This window comes from Phacochoerus africanus, chromosome 4, assembly GCF_016906955.1.
Source record: "Phacochoerus africanus isolate WHEZ1 chromosome 4, ROS_Pafr_v1, whole genome shotgun sequence".
Lineage (NCBI taxonomy): Eukaryota > Metazoa > Chordata > Mammalia > Artiodactyla > Suidae > Phacochoerus > Phacochoerus africanus.
In genome coordinates this window covers 151672119-151693761 of record NC_062547.1, presented here as the reverse complement: position 1 = coordinate 151693761, position 21643 = coordinate 151672119, and the positions used below count along the sequence as shown (strand labels likewise).

Below are 21643 nucleotides of genomic sequence, written 5' to 3'. Positions count from 1 at the left end.
AAATCCTGGCTGGGTGTTTTCATGTGTTGATTTCTAATTTTATGTAAAAATGCAAAAGATGTAGAAAAGCCAGAACAGTTTTGAAAAAGAAGTTGGAAGATGTACACAACTTGACTTCAAGATACAATTTGAGATGGATCACAGACCTCAGGGGAAAGTCATAACCAAAAACCTTGCAAGAGGAAAGAGCAGAATATCTTCACAGCCTTGGGACAGAAGAGAATTCTTGGACAGAACACAAAAAGCACAAACCGTAAAAGGAAAATTATTCAGTTAGGCTTGATCGAAATTGGAGCTGTCCACCAATCCAAACACCACTTAAAAGTTAAAAGATAAAGCCACCAGCCAAGGCGGAGAGAAAATATTTGCAAAACACTTAGCTAACAAAGAACTTGCACAGACTATAAAAAGAATCCCCAGACATCAACAAAAAGCCCAATTTTTAAAAACAGGCAAAAGCCTTGAACAGATACTTCAGAAAAGAACCTCACACTTTTACTGATCAACTTGAGAAGAAGTGCTCAGTATCTTCGAGCAACAGAGAAAAATGCACGTTGAAACCGCAAAGAGATGTCACTTCACAAAAATGATGACACTGATGGACAGAACGCAATGGCCACGATAAAAAGTCTCATTACACCAAACACTGACAAGGCCACAACTCAGCTGAGACCCCCGTGCGTGGCTGGTGGGAGGCTAAAACGCACCAGCCACTTTGGAGGTATGTCTGGCACCTGGCTATACCATTAAATTTACGTCTTACCCTTTGACCAAACAGTTTCGCTCAGGCATTTATCCAAGAGAAAGTGCCTTCGCAAAAGATTCAAACGTTAGCAGCCCAGTTCACAATAGCCCCCAGTGGGAACCAACCTAACTGTCTATAAACAGTGATGCGGCTAACAAATGACAGCATGTTCCCACAAGAGAACATTTCTCACAACATGGAAGAGAACAAACCACCGGTACATGCAATACCATGGGCACACCTCAAAGACGGAAGCCGGACAGAGAAGAGAATCTACAACGTAATTCCACTTGAAATCCAGACCAAACTAATCTATGGTGATAGAAATAAAAAGGTGGCCAGCTGGGGAGACGGCAGGGAGACTCCCCGGAAAGTAGCCCCAAGGAACTTTCTGGGGTGCTAAGAAATGTTTGCTGTCTTTTCCCAGATGGTATTTACACAGGCCTATACAATTATCAGACTCATCAAACTGAACACCTGAAGTCTCTGCCACTGTATGTTAATTACACCTAAATTAACCGGGAACCACCAAAGCGGCAACAAGTGGCCCCCCCACTGTTAAAGAGGGGCTTTTTCTTCATCACAGGGGAGGCTGGACTGGGTGGTCCCTGGGTTTCCTCCAGAGTCTCTGAAACTAGAACTGAACATAAACTCTTGAGCTGCTGGCACTGTGGTAGGATTGGCTCTGGGAACTTCTGGGAGTTAAGGGCTTGCTCCGTGTCAAAAAGAGCTGGGTCACCATCTCGTGGGCTGCCTCAGTCTCACCCTTTTCCCACTCTAAACCCGTGGACATGTTTTCTCATTTCCTTCTGACACCCTCCACCTTACAGACCAGGAATCCGGCTCTGGAAGGCTGGGCAGCACGCTCGGCCTCGGCCCCACGTCCAGACGCCCCGTCCCCTGCTTTTAATTGGAGCCACACCAGCACCAGGAATGACCTCTCCTTGCAGTGTCTCCCAAACCCAGCCTCCAGCGCGTGCCTCCGACGAGCAAAGCCTAAGCCACGTCTGAGTCTCTGGCCGAAGTTTATTTGGGACGGTGGGCATTTTCAATATTCAGCAGTTTTTCACTTTCCAGCCTCTGCCACCTAGGATGTCATCTTAAAAAAAAAAAAAAAAATGGAATAGACACCCAGCAAACCAATCAGAATCGCATCATGTATGCTTCTCCTTTGGCCATTTTTTTCTGAACCCTCTTCTAATTCTTAGTTCCGTCCCTGGACAGGCGTCTGCTTCCACTGCCTCCACTCCACTCCGTCCCTCCTTCTCGCCCAGAGCGCACGTGCATCCTTCTCATCAGCCGTCCACGTCACATGACCTCTCCGGCCTCCTCGCCTCGTCCCTCCCCGCTTCCACTCCTCTAAGGCTTCCCCACGTTGCGTTAGCACCTCGCTCCTCCCGCTCCGTACGCCTGCCTGGGTGCTCCTGCCCTGGCCCGTGATGCCACTTACAGAGGACCGTAAAATCTTTCCCAAGGAGCAGCCGCATCCCGAAAGTGCCCACAGGCAGAGCACCTCAGACCCAACGTAAAGGCCCGCCCAGCAAATCCGCATCTTATTTCCAGCTCAGCTCTTCCCTGCATGTTCGGTGACTGTGTAAACCGCACAAGAGTCGCCCGCTTGCTGAACTCACCCCCTGGAAGTGGGTTTGGTAGTCATCTATTTTTCTCCTCCTGCAGTTGACACGTTCCTAAGGCCACAGGTTCAGTGGAACTCTCTTCCTGAGTTTAAGGGGTGCTCGTCATTTATTCATTTACTTACTTTTTATTTACTTATTTATTGTCTTTTTAGGGCCGCGCCTGTGGCATATGGAGGTTCCCAGGCTAGGGGTCCAATCGGAGCTGTAGCCTCTGGCTTACACCACAGCCACAGCCACACGGGATAGAAGCCTCGTCTGCAACCTACACCACAGCTCACAGCAACCCTAGATCCTTAACCCACTGAACGAGGCCAGGGATGGAATCCGCAACCTCATGGTTCCTCGTCGGATTTGTTAACCACTGAGCCACAACGGGAACTCCAAGAGGTGCTCTTTTTTTTTTTTTGTCTTTTTGCCTTTTCTTGAGCCACTCCCACGGCATATGGAGCTTCCCAGGCTAGGGGTCGGATGGGAGCTATAGCCACCGGCCTACACCACAGCCACAGCAACACGGGATCCAAGCCGTGTCTGCGACCTACACCACAGTTCACGGCAACACCGGATGCTTAACCCACTGAGCAAGGCCAGGGATCGAACCTGCAACCTCATGGTTCCTCGTCGGATTCGCTAACCACTGCGCCACGATGGGAACTCCAGAGGTGCTCTTTAAAGAAAGGCTTCAGACACGCTCATTCTAGCACTTTATTGGAAATTAGTTGAGTACATCAATGAAATTAGATCAGAGTAAAAGCATTGTTTTTACACAATAATATCTTGATATCTGTGCCATCTTCTTACATAATTTAACAAATCCCCAGATTCTTCTGATTTTGCTCAAAGAGCTTAAGTGGTCCAGAAATCTCTCTACATATAAATATAAATCATAGCATTTAAAACAAACGTTGTTGTTTGAGTCAGTTCCAGAAGTGCCAGGAACATCTTTTAACATATAAGTCTGTACCTTGGAATGGTTGCAGCGCTGGGGGGAGGGCAGGAGGGGGGATACACATGCGGTGAAGCTAGTTATAGCAGGAGCAGGGGCACGGGGGCACGGGTGGGCGGGGGGCAGAGGCTGGAGATGCTGAGAGCTGGCCAGGGAACTCAGCCACCCTGCCTCTGCCAACAGTGCCTGAGTGTCCAAGCCATGGGATGCCCGTGCAGAAGGTAGCCTATCGCCCCCAGGTCCCTCCGCACCGCCAAGAAATGGGGGCCCCTCCCAGACAGCACAGGGGCACAGATTCTGATGCAGAGAAGGTTCTGGGAAGACCCACCCATCTCCCTCCCCATGCCATGCTCAATTCCCTCCCAAATTAGCGACCTCGAGGGAGTGGCACCTCAAGGAAAATAACCCTGAGCCACTGTTGTTGGTCCCTTGGCGTGAGGACAGGATGCCTTTGCTGGGTTTCTCCTGAGGCGCCCTGGCAGAGGCTGCTTTGCCCCCGCGTCTCCCCCTCCCCCTTGGCCTCACCGGCCGTCCGGGTCCTGGGTTCTCCAAAGCGCCCAGCTTTCAGCAGCAACACCTGCACCTGCTCGCTAACAGTGGTCACCTCCCCTAGGTCACCGGTTCTCGCAGCCCCATGAGGTAGGATGGGCAGGATCGTGATCCCCCCGGACGACGAGGAACCAGGAACTCGCGGCATTAGGTCACTTGACTGAATTCCCAGCGCTGGCCGGTGGCAGAATCCGAAGCAGAACTCCGATCCCCTCACACATCAAGCTGCAGAGTCCACGTTCCCAAGTCCCTCCTTTGCTTTTCTGAGAAAGGGACGGGGCCGGGGGCAGGGGTGCCGGCCTCATCCCTCACCTCCCCGCTCGCGAGGCCTCAGGCGGCCCCACTGAGCACAGGATGAGTCCGCATGCGGTAGAGGATGACGGCCGTGGCCGGGCACAGCAGCAAGGAGGTCATGACGACGATGGTGGCCAGGATGATGAGGACAATGACCCAGACGTCCAGGATGTGCTTGGGGAGCGCCACTTCCACGGGGACCTGGCTGACGGCGTCCATGCTGCTTCGCTCTGCAACACACAGCAAAGAGGACGTCACCGCGCTGGGCCCTCTGCCACCTGTGCCCTGGCTGGACGGAAACCTGCCCCAGGAGTCAGAAGGTGGGTCATTTAGCAGCTGGGTACTGGTCAAGGTTGCTGGATTAACAGTTATAACGGCCTCATTTACTGAGGGCTTCCTACGTGCCAGGCCCTGGGCTAAGCACCTGTGCCCACTCAGCCCTCACTTCAGCCGCCAACAGGGGCGGCCGTGGTCAGGGTTTTTGTTTCTTGGCCTTTATCTACAGTTGTGTCCATTTTAGAGAGGAGGGTTCTAAGACTTTAAAAGATGGAGATGGAGTGTTTTGCCCAAGGAAGGGAAGCCAGAGCCTCCGTGCTTAACTGTTCAACTATCACAGCGTCTGTAAAATGGGAATTCCTTGGTTTTGGTCCTGCAGCTGTTCTCCCATCCTCCTGGTGACAGGATCTCCTCTTTGCTGGAGAACCTCCCTTACCTCACCCGAGCACAGGGAGGGCCGTGTGACCTAGGCTTGGCCGTTGGAAGTCTCCTTAGCCTCCGTTCCCAGACAGGCAGGAGACCCAGGCCAGGTCAGCCAGAGTCCTCCCGGGGCTTTTACGCACCGGCGTTGGGAGAGATGGCTCTTTCTGCTGGGACTGCTAAACCGAAAGGAAGAAGGCCTGGAGAGGGTGGGTGTGGGGCTGCCCCGCCCACCTGGGAGAGCCTGCCCCAAAGACGGAAAGAGAATTAGAGCGCTGACACCCTCGTGTGAGCGCCGAACGCAGCCAGTCTGATGCCATCTGCAGCCTGGACATTCCAGGAACAGAGGCGACTGCCCTTCTGGCTTCGCTGAGGCCAGTGTCAGTTTGGTTTCTCTCACTGGCAGCTAAAAGACTTCTGATGGATAAAGATACACATGGATTGTTCCCAAACTTTTATGATGCCCAGCTCCCTTGGTGTCTCAGAACTTTTTTCACGGCACTCCAGGCGGAAAGAACTATCTAGCAGTTTCATTTATTACGTCATTAGGTTTAATAAGCATGTATGTCCCAACAAGTTAGTAGCTGTTTGAAAAACTAACACATAAAGGTCCAAAGAAAAAATGTGCATTTCCCTCTTAGCCAGTTATGTCCTGGGGGCACGTGCCGCTGTGAGGCAGGGCACAGCTCCTCCGAGTCTGGCGGCGTCTGGGCTGACGCCATGCTCCCTTGTTGTGCCCGGTCCACGTGCTTGCAGGGCTTGCTGCCTCATGGCCACGAAACACAGCATCTCCAAGGGGGTCGTGGTCTGATTAATGCTACACTGTAAGCTGTCCTGCGATGGTAGTTTGCACCGTGTCTGAGAGGTGTCACTTCTCAAAAGTCCTGTCCAAACTGTTAAGGACCCCACAGCCGCCAGACACCCCCTTTCCTAGTGAGCTCCCCGTGGCTCCCCAGGGTACCCCAGGTGTAACAGCCTCCCTGCCCGGAAGCCAGGAGGCTGGACTGCACACTCCTCCGTGGCTCCTTCCAAAGCTAAGATCTGTCATTCTGGGAGTCTAGGTCCCCGGCCAAATGCCCAGTTCCTGTCCTGTTTCCTGCTTTTGCCTCAGTCAGTAACTTTTCATTTTAGTGCCTTTGGTGCCACGTCCAGCGTGGCACATTTCCTGGCTCCCATACCCGAGGCACAGTCTGCAGGGGGTACCGCAGGGGTGCTTGTTTGTGCACTGTTGGCTCCAGCACCAACACAGACCCGCCGAAACATGGGATAGTGTGTGCATGGAATGGAGTACGCCACGCCGCAGGTGTCACCCATTTCTCTAACAGACAGTAAGGGCTTGTGTTCCGAACATTAGCTGACTTAATAGTTAGTATTAAAAGAATGACGATCGGCGGTGAACTCCAAAATAGTGGGAGTGGGAAAAATAAACACAGTGCAGCAAAGCAAGTACAGGCTGAGCCCTTTGGTTCAGGTGTGGTCACATCAAGTGGGTAGGTGGGTGAAGAAACGCATAAACGGGAAGTCGTTTATGAGCAGGAGCCGAGGAAAGTGTTAATTGATGAGCTCACCTGTGGGAGCTGGACTAGGAGCGGGAGAAGGTTTTGGTTTTCAGTCTTCATTTTTTTTATATGCTTGAGTTTTCTGAACATGAGCATGTCTTAGTTTTTTGAAGTCAACCAGTTGATGGGAAAAATGGGCTTTTTGTTCTGTTTTTCTTTATACTTCTCTATATTAAAAAAGACTAAATGCGCACACATACAGTTTCGAAGCCAAATCAGAAATAAAGGGGGAGAGCAGATGCGTGGTCACCAGACGCCACATGCTGTGCTGAGAGTCACCTCCTTACAAAGTGCGGTTCTAGGCCCCACTACAGACTCAGCGAATCTGACTCAAGAGAGGAGGGGAAGGGGCCTCTTCCTCTGTTTCTCTGTGACCCGAAGGACCCCCGGGGTCACAGGATTATCGGGCGGTGGGGGGCGGGGGCTCAGCCCCGGAAACTTGGTCACTTTCTCCAAGGCCTCAGGCACGGAAGCATGAGTCACAGGGGACGCAGGCTGACGGGGGCGGGGAAGTCAGGCTTTGTGGTCTCCTGATTACATCAATAGCTAGCTCGCCAGGGCCAGAAAGAACCCCACAAAAGCCCTTTCCGTAAACCCATTAACATGAAACCGCCTCTGTGGCTCCACTGCTAGGAATACATAATCCCCCTGGCTGGCTTTCAGAAGGCAACCCTGTCATTTACCAGCAGTCAGGCCCCGGGCTCATCCACAGTCAAGCCATGGAACAGTGAAGCCAGAACTAGCCCCGTTTGACAGGTGGCAAACGGGGGCCAAAGGTCGCCCCCGTCTTCAAGCCCAGCCCCCTCCAGAATGACCACTCGGGGACATCAGTCGGACCAGGCCACTGGCCCAGACGGAAACAAAACCGGACAAGCAGATGCATAAGTAAAGCTCGGCCTGGACCGTGGGCTCCAGACCGCCCACCGTTCGTCTCACACCGGAGGTTGTTTAAAGGCCTGGTCACAAGGACAGATCCAGCTGAAGTCAGTCTCGAAGGCGGCCTGAGGACCCAGCACAGGGGCCCCGGCGCCTTCATTCTTTCGGTTCAAACTCAGAGCAGCACCGAACCGCAGCCCCCAAATGGACGTGTCACGGTGCCATTCAAGACTCTTTTTCCTTCTGACTGAGGAAATCTGGGGTCGTCACCTGTCCCAGCTGTCTTCCTGGTGTCCCCACTTAGCACAGCCTCGCTTCCTACAGCACAGCTGCTCAGCTCCGCAAAACACAGGCTGAAAACCATCCGCTGTGATGCTCTCCCAGGGCCCCCGGCAGCGGCTGTCCCAGGCCTCGCGGGCCAGCCGCCGTCGCCAAGCACCAGGGGGCCACCCGTCCAGGTCCTCGGATGTGTGCTCCGAGGCTGCTCCTTCCCGGGGAGCAGAGGTTCCAGTCACGTCCACCTCGCTCCGCGGCGAAAGGGAAAATTTCCCCCACGTGAGTGCCGCTCAAGCCACGTGTCCAGCACCGATCACGGAGCCTTGGGAGAATCCGGCCGAGAGAAAAAGCAGAACTGGAAGCTGCGGCCCCTGACCTCCGTTTGACCTCCATCTGGCATCTGGGTGACGGGCTCCTTGTGAGAGCATCAAACTCTGTTCCTCTGCCCAGCGAATTAATAACAAGCTATAGAACAATCAGCTTATTGTTTGCTTTGCAGGGTTATTACTTGTGATTTCTGGTTAATGGGTCCTGTTGGAATACGGTACAAGCCATTCATGTCACAAATTTAACCTTGTTACTGATAAGAAATACGATGTTTTTATGACCGTGGGAGGTTAGGACAGCCGTCAGGCCCCAATTCTTGTCATACTGGCATACTTTATCTGCTGGTTACCTCATTAATGAATAATAAACTTTAACATATGTTCTGTAGAAGTTTGTCTAAGAAACTACGTTAAAATCATCCTGAGGAGGTTGTAATGAATCCGACTAGTATCCATGAGGATGCAGGTCCGATCCCTTGCCTGGCTCAATGGGTTAAGGATCCAGCATTGCCCTGAGCTGTCATGTAGGCAACACACGGGGCTCGGATCTGGCATTGCTATGGCTGTGGTGTAGGCCAGCAGCTGTGGCTCCTATTCGTCCTAACCTGGGAACTTCCGTATGCTGCAGGTGCAGCCCTAAAAAAAAAAAAAAAAAAAAAAAAAAAAGATAAGAAACAGGAGTACTTGTTGTGGCTTAGCGGGTTAAGGACTCAACACTGTCTCTCTGAGGATGTGGGTTCAATCCCTGGCCTTGCTCAGTGGGTTAAGGATCTGGAGTTGCCCCAAGCTGCAGCATAGGTTGCAGATGTGGCTTGGATCCTATGAGGCCGTAGGTATGGTGTAGGCTGCAGCTGCAGCTCCAGTTTGACCCCTAGTCCAGGAAATTCCATATGCTACAGGTGTGGCAAGGAAGGAAGGAAGGAAGGAAGGAAGGAAGGAAGGAAGGAAGGAAAGAAAGAAAGAAAGAAAGAAAGAAAGAAAGAAAGAAAGAAAGAAAGAAAGAAAGAAAGAAAGAAAGAAAGAAAGAAAGGAAGAAAGGAAGAAAGGAAGAAAGAAGGGAAGGAAAGAAAAGGAAAAGAAAAGAAAAAAGAAAGGAAGGAAGGGAGGGAGAGATAAGAAATAAGTAGTGGCCAGGATGTGGAGCAAAGGGAACCCTTGTACCCTGTTGATGGGCATATAAACTGGTGCAGCCACTGTGGAAAGCAGTGTGGAATTTCCTCAGAAAATTGCAAACAGAACTACCCTGTGACCCAGCAATTCTTCTTCCGGGTCTTTGTCCTAAAAAAACAAAAACACGAATTTGAAAAGACACATGCAGCCCTGTGTTCACTGCAGCATTTCAACGCCGAGATACGAAAATAACCTAAGTATCCCTCCGTGGCTCAGTGAACAAAGAAGGGGTGTGTGCAGCAGAATCCTACTCAGCCGTGAAGAGAATGACATTCTGCCATTTGTGAAAACACAGAAGGACCTTGAGGGCGTTTTGCTCAGTGAAACAAGCCAGATCAAGACAAGTAGCACAGACGTTCCCTTGTGTGTGGAAGACGAAAAACAAAACAAGTGAACAAGTCAAACCAAACCAAGCCAAGCCAATAGGTACTGAGAACAGAGGGTGGTCACCAGAGGGGAAGGAGGGTCCGGGAGTGGGCAGCATGGGCTACGGGGTCAAGGGGGCCAAACCTCCAGTAACAAGGTAGGTCGGGGGGCTCTAAGGTGGAGCATGGGGACCACCTACTGGACTGCATGGCTGAAGGGTGCTGGGCAGATCAGAGGTTTCTCTTCACAAGAAAAACACATAACTTTGTTACGGATGATAACAGGGCCTGTTGTGGTGCTCATTTTGCAACAAATACAAATACTGAGTCACTGCGTTGGACACCTGAAATGAGCATAAGGTTATGTGCCCATTACACCTCAGTAAAGAGAGAGAGAGAGACGCAGTCTACCAAGTCCAGACTTTGGCTTCTGGTAACGGCAAACTGAATCATTTTGACCATCTCCTGTGGAGGACGCGGCTAAAAACTAAACCCCAAATGATCGCCCCAAAGGCACTAAGAAGTAAAACGCTGAAGAATCCCCAGACTAAGATCTAGGAGACAGAAATCCAGGGAGGGGAGCCTGGCACTGAGGCAGCATTTCCCTTAGAGGCTAGTGGAGGATGGAGGCTTAGCAGTGTTTCTGATAGACTCGGAGTACAAGTCTGCCAGGACACAGTCAAACCCCCACATTTTTGAGTTTGGACGTCAAAGAGCGTCCTTAGTGCTAAGCATGAACTGGAAGCATACCAGTCCCAGAGGCTGGGCCCCAGCCGTGAATCATCACAGACCCTGAAATTGAAATAAGTTTGCTCCAGATCGCCAGTGACTCCAGGTGCCCGGCAGGAGCTACCTACATCTTCTCTGAAGGCAACAGCATCACATCTCAAACTTTTAGTCATATTTCAATTTTTTCATTCAAATATAATGTCCAATCATAACCAAAAGCAAGCAGCAGTGGAAAAACAGCAAGATGACAAGAATGAAACCATCCGAAACAACAGACAGTAGAAAAAGATTTAGAGGGGATCCAGACGTCAGAGTGGCCAGATGGACACACACTTTAAGTCGCCTTGATTAACACGTTAAAAGAGGAAAAAAAAAAAAAAAGATGGAGAATTTTGAGAGAGAACTGGAAACTATAAGAAAACACAGAAGATTTGGTTTTGTTGTTGTTTTTTGCTTTTTTAGGGCCGCACCAGCAGCATATGGAGATTGCCAGGCTAGGGGTCCAATTGGAGCTTCAGCTGCTGGCCGACACCACAGCCACAGCAACACCAGATCCAAGCTGGTTTGCAACCTACACCAGAGCTCGTGGCAATGCCAGATCCTCAACCCACTGAGCGAACTACAACCTCATGGTTCCTAGTTGGATTCGTTTCCACTGTGCTGCAATGGAAACTCCCACAAAAGATGTTTTTAAAAGAACCAGATAGACATTCTAGAACTGAAGAATATGACAATTGGCGTTAAAAATTCAGTGCATGGTCTAACAGCACATTAAATATAGTTGAAAAAAGAATTAGTGAATTGGAGTATTAATCCAAGAGAAAAAAAGTTAGAATGAAGCAGAGAGAAATAAAAGGATGACAGTACGAACAACTGGATAGGGACATAGAGGAAACAGTGGCACGATGCGACATGCAACAACCGGCACCCCAGAAAGAAAGAAGACAGAATGGGGCAGCAATCACTAGAATAAGAAGTAACTGAGAATTTTCCAAAGCTGATGAAAGACATCAATTCACAAACTAAAGAAGCCCTACGAAATCCTAGTGAGATAAATAAAGTGAAAATCCATAGTCAGGTACATAATAGTAAATCTTTTGAAAACCAAAGATAAGAGAAAAAAAAAAAACTATCTTCAAACGAAGACCACTTAGACTGACAGCTAACTTCTCAACAGAAACAATGGCGTCTCGAAAGTGGACTATCTTTAAAGTGAACAAAAATAACGGACAAGAATTAAGATGAAAAAAATGTCAGGCAAAAATACAGAATTTAAATATTTAAAAACAGTAAATAAATAGCAGAAGAAACAGAATTAAAGTGCTCTGATTTTCTGGCATTGTCTGAGAAAGGGCGAAAGAACTAAGTAACACTGGACTTTGTTAAATCCAAGACGTATACTGCAATCTCCAGCCATTTAAAAGTAGTGAAAGGGCACGTAATTTCCAGAGAAAACAGGGAAAGGAGGCGGGGAAATGGAACCAGTGGGGCAAACAGAAACCACATAAAAAGACAGTAGATTTAGGGAGTTCCCTGGTGGCTCAGCAGGCTAGGATCCAGCACTGCTGCTGCTGTGGGTTGCTTACTGCTGTGGCGCAGGCTCAGGAACTTCCACATCCTATAGGCATGGCCAAAAAAAAAAAAAAAGATAGTGGATTTAAACCCACACTAACAAAGAGTATCAGAGTACACATAAAAGTAAAAACAAAATATAAATATGTATATGTTTACAGGAAACATGGGGATGCCCTCACTTGGACTATGTCTTCATTTCATCAACAAAAATGATAGATGCTTAATCCATATTCATGATTTTTAAAAAATCAACCCACAGGAGTTCCCGTCGTGGCGCAGTGGTTAACGAATCCGACTAGGAACCATAAGGTTGCGGGTTCGGTCCCTGCCCTTGCTCAGTGGGTTAACAATCCGGCGTTGCCATGAGCTGTGGTGTAGGTTGCAGAGGTGGCTTGGATCCCGCGTTGCTGGCTCTGGTGTAGGCCGGTGGCTACAGCTCCAATTGGACCCCTAGCCTGGGAATCTTCATATGCCGCGGGAGCGGCCCAAGAAATAGCAAAAAGACAAAAAAAAAAAAAATCAACCCACAGCAGGATTGATTAATCTGACCGCTTCCTCTAGTCCGACTATGAAACTGGTGGACTAGCAATTCAGCCTGATTCCATAAACATTTATGGCACCGTGATTGCCACTGGGGAGTGGGTGTGGAGACAGCTACACACCGTGTCTGCCCTGAAGGAGCTCAGGCTCTCTGGAGGAAAAGGCCTTACCTGCAGTGGCAATGAGACACCAGGCGGAGAAGTGCCTGGAGGGGCTGACCACAAAGGGGGAGGAGTAGGCAAGAACTCAGTTCGAATCCCGCTTTCCCCGCTTCGAAGTGTGACTCTGGACAGGTTCTTGAAACGCTCTAAACCTCAGTCTTCGCATCTCTAAAACAGAGGCACCGAAAGCCACGCAGCATCACCACATCGTGAGGCCAAAGTGAGGTCATGTGTACAGAGCGTGGAAAACAGCACACGCTCCAATTCTAATCCTCAACCCTTTGCTTTCTACCTAGAAGGTTTTACCCCAAAAAGAGGGCCTTTGATACGAGCTTTGGCGATACGCAGCGGTTCAAAAGGAAGAAATTATTAGAGGAGACACCATCAGCAGAGCCCAGAGGCCAAGAGGTCCTTGGTGTGTTGGAAGCGTAGGTTGTCTTGGTGGCTTTGGTAAGAAGCTTAGCCCTTTTTTTTTTTTTCATTTTTAAAAGTTGTGTGGTGGTTGATTTACAGTGTTGTATTCATTTCTGCTGTACAAGAAAGTGAGTCAGCTATACATACACACACAGCCATTCTTTCAGATTCTTTCCCCTATGGGTCACCATGGATGTTGATTAGAGTTGCTGGTGCCATGTGGCAGGTCCCTGCTGGCCACATGTTCCATGTAGCACAGTGTGCATGTGCCAGTCCCAAACCCCCAATCCGTGCCTCACCCGCCAGCCTTTCCCCTTTGGTGACCGAAAGCTTGTTTTCGAAGTCTATGAGTCTGTTTCTAAGAAGCTTAAGCATTTAAAGCTCCAGTTTCGTTTGTGACATGGGACGCGTGATCGCTCATAGAGTAACCTCTTCACTGGGATACCATGGAAGTTAAATGAGCATGCACACAAAGCAGTTACTTAGAACCCCTGAGTTCAATGCCTGGCACACAGTAGCAGCTTCATAAATGTTACTGTTCCGGATCTAGTGAACGCAGCATAGCTCCGCCAGTCACGCAAAGTTCAGAGGCCCCACCATTTGTTTGGGCACCAGGACCGCTCTGCGTCTGACCCAAGAAACCGCAGTGATAGCTGCATAAACAAACATCCTCTGATCTCCCCCAGACATGCACACTCGCCACATCTGAGCTGCAGCTAACAGTTAACTTTCCAGAGACTGCCAGTGGTTATCTAACCGGTCTTACCACCAGGGAGTTCTTGGAGGAAGAATGCAATAAAAGAAACGACTTCTGGTGGCAGGCAAGCTTAGTTACGCCAGATTGGGAGAAAAGGCTGATAAAGGCTGCTGGCTTCCTGCAGGCGTGGCCTTAGGCCCGCACTGCCAGAGCTCTGAGCGGGGGACGTGGAGGCAGGGAGGAGGCAGCCGGACCCAGCTCTGAGCCACCGAGGAAGGGCTGTCTCTTGAAGCACCTTGCAGAGTGTGAGTAAGGAGGCGATGGTCCACAGGCAGCAGGCTCGGGGGTTCACGGGCATGGCCCCGTTTACGGCACCTCTTCCTAAGGCTCTAGGCTCAGAAAGCGCCGGCGAGGTTGTCAGAAAAGAATGGAGCACGAAGGCCAGACAGAGAGGGCAGCTCAAGGTACAAAAAGGGACCCCAGTGGCCACCCCGTAGGCTGGGGCACCTGATGACCTCCGTCCCAGGGGCGGGTCCCACTTCAAGACCTTTGCGCTCCTCTCTCTCAGAATGTTCCTCCCCCAGATCTGCCTGCAGCATCCGGGGCCGCAGTAGCCCTGATGGCACCTTCCACGGCCGCTCTTTGGAAAAGCCTTTACAGACCCGCCCGGGTAAACTCCCGCCCGCGCCCACCAGCCAGCCTCCACCTCGGCCTTGACGTCTTTTCCTCATGCATCCTCCGCCATCGAAACCGAGCTTTTTTGTTTGCTTGCTTGTTTCCGGTGGCCCTCTCTGCCCACTCCAGCGCAAGGACAAGGCGTCCTCCCTGCTCACTGCTGTTCCCTGAGCGTCCGTCACGGGTCTTGGCACCGACTAAGTGCCCCGTGGCCATTAGCTTCACGAAGAAATGAGCAGGGACGGACTGGGGGACCCCACTGATCTTTGACAGATTTTTATTTCTCTGTGACAGTTGGTTTACAGTGTTCTGTCAGTTTCTGCTGTCCAGCAAAGTGACCCAGTCGCACATATGTGTCCATTCTGTTTCTCACTTCATCCTGCATCACGTTCCATCCCGAGTGACTGGATGCAGTGCCCCGTGCTGTACAGCAGGACCTCACTGCTTATCCGCTCCCAAGGCAACCGTCTGCATCTGCTAACCCCAGACTCCCAGACGGGGGAACTTTGGATTTGAGCTTGGCTCCTGGAACTTAGTGGTGGGGGAGGTCCGGAGAGGCTCCTCACCCCCGCAGAAGTCTGAGGACCCTAAAGTCGGAACCTCACCTCGAGGATAAAGCGGCCTCCTCTGACCCGACCTCTGTGCACGCGTGGAGGTTATGGCCCTGTCCCTCCCAACCCCGAGCGTACCGGGCAGAGGACGCTGCCTCCTCGTCCTCCGAGATTGCCTCCTGCTGTCGGCTTGGGCCACTGAGTTCAAACAGAGTTTTGACTCCCTGTGCCCAGGAGCTGGGCCCCGAGGTGGGTGCGGGGCTGGAGGAGGTGCTGCCCAGAGGAGGAACCCTCCTTTCTCTGGTCTCAGAAGAGGCCGGAGAGGCGGCGGAAGCGAAGGGGTTTCTCGTGCCAAGTCCGCTGTGGGCCGCCCCCGCCTCGCTTTTACTCTCAGCAGCAGAATCACGCACTAGTAGGCCGTGAGCATTCCCCAGCTCACAAGGAGCCCCTTCATCAGGGACTTTGTTCCAAAGAGGAGGGCAGAGGAAGGAAAGGGCCTACAGCTATCAAAAATGTGAAATAAGTCCAATCAGAGGACTTTCCGCAATGACCCGAGGTCCCTGAGGAAGCTCCCTGTCCTCCTCGAAGCGCAACTGGCTTCTGCCTCCTCAAAACTTCCCAGCAGCCTAGAAACGCCTTCCCTGCCTGAGTGTCTCTCTACGCCTCTGTGGGTGGAAAAATGGAAAAACACCAGGATGTTTCAGAGATCAGAAAGCAGCCAGAGCTGTTCCAGACTGCACGTACCATGTGACCTGGCCAATCGCGGAGTCTGAGACGCCGAGAGGGAGCCACAGAGCCTGGGCCGAATCCCCCGCATCCTGCGTCAGCCTCTACTCTCCATCATCGGTGTGTGCCGGTGACTGAGCGCCTGCCGCTGCTGGGCTGACAAAGGAGACTCTCCATGTGGCGGGCGGTCGGGGGGCGGGGGTGTCGCAGCATCAGTGACGGAGCTGCAAGGGCATCACCGTGGTGCCACTCCCCTGCCCGGCTCTGTGGTCCAGAACCAGTCACTCTCCCACAGTGGGCGTCACACTGCGTGCTGGGCAGAGTAACGGCCCTCACAGACGTCCTGAATGTGAGACAGGAAGCAGGACTCAGGGCGGAGCCGAGAGAGGGAGGCGCAGGGGCTTTGCAGATGTGGTCACAGTTAAGGACTTTGAGATGGGCGATCGCCTGGGTTATCCAGGTGAGCCGGGCTCATCACATGAGTCCTTCAAGTGAAGAGGACGCAGAAGAGCTGGGGAAATATGACAGGAAAGGCTGTGACTCACTGTTGTTTCTTTTGAAGATGAAGGAAGGGGGCTATGAGCCAAGGAACGCAGCAGCCGGCAGGAAAACTGACCTTGGTCCTACAACCACACGAACCGAGTTCCGCCAGCAACTCAAATAGGCAGGGAACCACTTCTCCCCTGAGGACCCCACAGACATGTGCAGCCTAAGCTGATGCCGCCTGGCTTCGATTCTAGGGAGACCCGCGCTAGATTGCTGATGGCTGGAATCATAATACAATACCTGTAATCATTTGTAAAGCCACTAAGTTTGTGGACATTTGTTACGGCATTAGAAACCAAGGCCTGGTGCCAGCCCAAGTCCCTCTTTCCAGGTGGGCTTCGGCTTCCCATGCGCCAGCCCGGGAGCATGGGCAAGGGGGCCTCTCAGGAGCCGCCAGCTCTCAAACACGGACTCTGCCCTTCTGACGCCCTACCTCTCCAGGGCCCTGCCCCACCTCCAGATGGTGCTGGGTTGCAAACCGTTAAAGAAAACACAGAAGAGAGTGAGGGAAAGAGAAAATTAATCTTTAAAAGGCTCCAGGGTGTCTCCTAAGATGCCACCCAGGGCACTCAAAGGGAAAGTCCCCTGTTGGGGTCCATTAGTCCTTGGCCATACCCAAGAGGGACGAAGCGGGGACTCCGGGAGGGCTGGACAGGGGCAGCCGTCAGCAGAGGCTGCCCAGAGCCCTGAGTCAAGACGGATCCCCCTTCTTGAGGAGGTCCCTCCAGGCGTCCTGATGAGCCGTGTCAGCCTGGGGCGGGGAATTAGGACGAGTGACGTGTGTCCAGATGTGTGTCGTCATTAACGGGATCTGATTTGGGAGCCGAGTTCCACTCTCTCTGCCTCTCCTCCCCCCTCCATTTCTTTTTCCCTGGTCCTGCGTAGCGTGTCACCAGCAATCCATGTGCCCAATCTGCCAACCAGAGGCCAACTCAGCAAAAGTAAGGAAGCTGCATCTCTACTCAACTAAGCCGTTGAGAGGACACGATTTAGCCACTGAGTCTGTCTGTTGTTTAATATACCAGACACCTGTGCTTCTGGTCTGCTGCCCTTCCAGACTCCCTAAGGCTTAGCCTCTTCCTGGCTCTGCTCCATCCTCGCTGGTTTCCTTTGAGCTGGAAGGTGCTAGGGACCCTGGTGATTCACTAGTTCAGTGGCTGGCAAATTCTCATCGAACGCCATCAGGTCACTAAGTAGGTGACAGAGGCCAGATCTGAACCCAGATCCCCTCAAATCCTGCGAGGTTCAGAGCATAGGCCCTGCAGCCACATGGCCTGGGTTCACATGGCAGCTCTGCCACTCCCTGTGTGATCCTGTGTGACTTACTTGGTCCAGACCTCAGTTTCCTCATCTATAAAACGGGTGCAATGATGGTCCCTACCTCAAAGGACTGTGGTAAAGGCTAAATGAGTTAATACATGTAAAATGCTTAGAATAACGCCTGGCTAAGAGCGAGCGCTCAGTCAGTGTCAGGTGCGCTTGTTATGGCATCATTCAGGCACCAGCCCATCAGCGCGGGGGCAGCGGGATGCGGCAGCACCAGCATTTGCTCCTAGCAGCTCGCGTGTAAGTGCACATGTGTGTCTTTCACACCACTGCTAGTGGAGGCAGTGTAAGACCAGTCAAGGCCGGGAGCCTCTTTCCGTGGAAGTAGCTCTTGTGTTTGTATGTTTAATCCCTGGAGAGGAAGCTGGAGCACTTTTCTTAGAAGGATCAGGATATGGCTGGGAAGCTCTGAGGCTGTAGCTTCTCTTTACCCCCTTGGCCTGGCGCCCCACGCTCAGCCTGCGGAGTCTCTGGTTTGTGCTACATCCCAAACACCTCCCTGCAGCTCAGTGACTCTCGGGCTGGGCCAGAGGCGGGGAGTCCCCAGACCCTTTGTGCAGCGGAGCCCGCAGTGCTGACGCTCTGAGAGGTCAGTGTGGCTAACAGGGTATGACTTGCAACTTTGCCGGCGTGACTCAGAACCCTAAACCCCAAGACAGCTGGGAACAGGAGGCCCTGGCTGCAGTTGAGAAGCACGTTTTCTTGCTTTTTTTTTTTTTTTTTTGGGTTGTTTCTACGGAAGCACATGATGTCCTGATGCTCAGCTGGCCCGGCTCCCATGTGCTCAGAGGATTGCTGGGTGGCCTGAATGACCCCAAAAGCACTTCTCACTCAAGCTCAGACACCCAAATGTTCCGCCGCCACCTCCTCATTTTGCTGGCAGGGAAGGCAGGGTCCATTAGCGAAATCCTCAAGGTAACTCACCATTCAGGCGCTCACCTCCTTCAGGCCTGCAGCCCACTTACCTACCGTGTGGGACCAGGGATCCCAGCAGATGACCGGGGCCTCTGCCATGCCTGAGGGACTGAGGGCTCTCAGCCCTGCAGCCTAGAGCTCTAAGGGACTATATAAACAAACGGGAGACTGAAGCGCCCCCAGGCGCCACCAGGACGAGAAAGAATCAGGAAGGAACCAGGGGATCCAAACGAACAAGAGCCCATCCTGGCCACTCGATCCGAAAACAACCTCCAGAGTCGTCGGGGTTGGGGTTTTTATGGTTCAAACGGCTCCCTCTTGGGCTCAGTAAGCGGAGCCAGGCGCCGAGGGTGAGGGACAACCTCTAACCGGAAGGGGCTTGTGGAGGGAGCGAGGGGTGCAAGAGGACTGGCCTTTGAAACCTCCAAGTCCTCAGAAGGAGGAGGAGGGAGCCTGGAAGGGCGGCCTGGCTCCGGGCTACTCTGGGCAGATGCCTTTTTCCATTTGATGTGTAGGCAAAGGTTGTTTGTCTTCACAGTTGGAGAAACTGCTGGTGACAGACCAGGCTGGACCCACCCCCACCCCCCGACTCCAGCTCCTGGCGGTCTTCCCCGCGAGGCTTTGCCAAGTTGGACAGATAACACGCTGCTCCCGCGCGGCGGGGCGCGGTGGCCCGGCCCCGGGCCCGGCCGCTGCCCTGGAGAGCGGAGGGGCGGCAGAGGCCGACGGCGCGAGCAGGGACGCGGCGAGAAGCCCCGTCCTCCGAGCTCCGGCTTCCCCGCGGCCCCAGACCGAGCGCCGGAGGCCCCCGGAGCCCAGGGGCGGCCGGAGGGAGAAGAGCGAGATGCCCAAGCGCTGGAGGCGGGGAAAGGAGGAAGGAGAGGGGATGAAGGCAGGGCAGCTGGGAGGGCTCTGGGCAGCGGCAGCGCGTAAGCCGGCGACGCCCGAAGACCCCACTCACCCTGGGTCCGCACCGCCGCGGGCTCGTGTCGGGTCTGCGGAAAGTTCCCGCGGGCGGCGGCGGCGGCGGCCGGAGTGCGTCCTCGGGTCCGGGATGGCACGGGTCCGGCGGCGGGACGGCCGGCAAACCGGAGATCGCGGCCCGGAACGTGCCGGGCCCCTGGGGCCGGAGGCGGGAGGGAGCGCCCGCAGCGGCCGGGACGCGCGGCTCCACACGGGTGGCTCTGGAGGGCGCAGCCGCCAGGCACCGCCACCGGGACGCCGGCCCGGCCGCCCAGCCCCGCTGGGCTCCTCCCCGCCCCCTCCCCCGGGCCGCGGGGGCAGGAGCCTCCGGCGGAAAGAAGACACCGAGTCCTGGAATCCCCGGGCGGGCGGGTCCTCACGCGCTCGCCCGGTGACCCTGGAGCCACCCCTGCCCCAGTCCAGGGTCCCCACCTTCCTGTGTTAGCAGACCGAGAGAGGTGACCTAAAGTGTGCCCTCTGCGATGCTTCCCAGAGGCAGCCCTGCACGTGGGAGAGTCCGGCCTTTCGTTAGGATGGAGTTTGGTTTGGAAGGAGGCTCAAACGGAGGAGCCCGACACACGCAAAGCTCCGGCTTGGTGGTGCCCGGGGCCCTGGATGCTTCTCCAGAGGCTTGGCCTTGCTGGCCGCGCGCACTCTCTGCAGACCCTGACTCCTGCCTCCACGTCCTGTCCTGAGGGCCCGCGTGAAGTTGCAGCTGCTTGGCTGTAACGCGCCTCTTCTAAGCCTCCCGTTGGTTTCGCGATGGCGGTGAAAAGACCCAGTCGAAGGCCCATCGGAGGCCCGCCTGGGAGAGGCCTCCCAGGCCCTGCTAGTCCCCAGCCCAGTTTCCACAGGTCAGTGCCTGCTCTGCAGTCCCCTGCGCACCTCTGTGACCCACCACTCCTGGCCCCGTCTTGGCCCCTGCAAAATGTATTCAATGGCCCAGTGTTCTTTCAACGACTGGGAAATACAGGAGCGTGGCCCTGAGGGTCAGTGCAGCCTTGGGGAGACCATTCGTGCCTCGGTTTTCTCCTTTGCCCACCAGGCAGGTACAGCAAGACCCAGGCCTACCTCTCCGTGTGGTGTAATCATTTTACAGTTTACAAATGCATCACATCAACGCCACGTGTCCTGTGAACACTGGCTTCCTTCGGCAGGATCGCCGAGGCCCTGGGTGGAGCCAGCTGGCTTTCCCACTGAGAGGCTCTCTGTCTCTCTTTAGCACCAGCTTGCCCTGGCACCCCAAAAGCAAGGCCGAAGAGGAAATTTGAATAGCCTGTGGGAGAGGTCCCACTCAGGTCTGGTGTCCCAGCTGGGCTGACTTGGCCAAGAGGGCTTTGGGCAGGAAGAATAGCGGATGCTGTCGGGCAGCAGGAGGAGGCAAATAGCCAATTTCAGCAACAAGCTTTTGTTAGAACAAAAATCAGGGCACAAGGAGTTCCCATCGTGGCTCAGTGGTTAACAAATCTGACGAGGAACCATGAGGTTGTGGGTTCGATCCCTGGCCTTGCTCAGTGGGTTAAGGATCCGGCGTTGCTGTGAGCTGTGGTGTAGGTTGCAGACGCGGCTTGGATCCCGCGTTGCTGTGGTGAAGGCCAGCAGCTACAGCTCCGATTCGACCTTTAGCCTGGGAACCTCCATATGCCGAGGGAGCGGCCCAAGAAAGGGCAAAAAAAAAAAAAAAATCAGGGCCCAATTCACAGTTCAGTTTCTTGCTCCTCCATTACAAGTATGCCAAAGGGAACACTGAGACACTGAAAGAAATGAGGAATATTTACTGCGCGATTCCCCCGAGAGCGGGGGAAGTCGAATCAAAGGGGTCCTAAGTCTAACGACATGTGGCTTCCAGGCTAAATCACCGTCTAAACGGCCCCCACTAGGATGCGCCCGGTCTCAGGTGCCCTCTCTGTGAATCACATCTGCGGAAGAGTTTTCCTCTTCGATATGTTTCCTGTCGTATATGTTTCATTTGCACATGTCCATTTACTTAGTTGTGGGAAAGAATGTGGCATATTGGGTTGGATCCAGCTGGGTCATGGGGTCGTTCTATGTTTAGTTTTCTGAGGAACCTCCACACTGCTTTCCGTAGTGGTTGCTCCAGTTTACATTCTCATCAACAGGGTGAGAGGGTTCTCTTTCCTGGGCACCCCCTCCAGCATTTGTTATTTGCAGACTTTGTTGTTTGTTTGTGTTTCAGGGCTGCGCCTGCGGCATAAGGAAGTTCCCAGGCCAGGGGTCAAATCGTTGCCACAGCTGCGGGCCTACACCACGGCCACAGCAACGCAGGATCCGAGCCGCGTCTTCGACCTACACCACAGCTCACCGCAACGTCAGATCCTTGACGCAGTGCGCGGGGTCAGGGCTTGAACCCTCATCCTCATGGATACTA

At 53.3% G+C, this 21643-nt stretch overlaps 1 protein-coding gene across 5 annotated transcripts; it reads right to left on the bottom strand.

Moving 5' to 3' along the window:
- Nucleotides 1-3070: 3070 nt before the first annotated feature.
- Nucleotides 3071-19384, bottom strand: SMIM3 (small integral membrane protein 3). 5 transcript variants are annotated; one of them, XM_047779081.1, is made up of 3 exons: nt 19253-19331; nt 15523-16015; nt 3071-4398 (listed from the first exon to the last, which is right to left on the bottom strand). In XM_047779081.1, the coding sequence occupies exons 2-3, from the start codon at nt 15593-15595 to the stop codon at nt 4205-4207; spliced, it is 267 nt and encodes an 88-aa protein (XP_047635037.1). In that variant the 5' UTR covers nt 15596-16015; nt 19253-19331; the 3' UTR covers nt 3071-4204. The 5 variants fall into 5 exon arrangements, with proteins under 5 accessions (XP_047635037.1, XP_047635038.1, XP_047635041.1 ...); XM_047779082.1 differs by having other exon boundaries at nt 15523-15847; nt 19253-19325; XM_047779085.1 differs by lacking the exon at nt 15523-16015 and having other exon boundaries at nt 19253-19384.
- Nucleotides 19385-21643: the final 2259 nt, after the last annotated feature.

What these genes read in the sequence shown, in the direction of transcription:
- SMIM3 (XM_047779081.1), bottom strand. Translation starts at nt 15,595, where the DNA reads ATGCGGGGGATTCGGCCCAGGCTCTGTGGCTCCCTCTCGGCGTCTCAG. An exon ending in GCGATTGGCCAGGTCACATG is followed by an intron (nt 4,399 to 15,522) that starts GTACGTGCAGTC and finishes TGTGTGTTGCAG; the next exon opens with AGCGAAGCAGCATGGACGCC.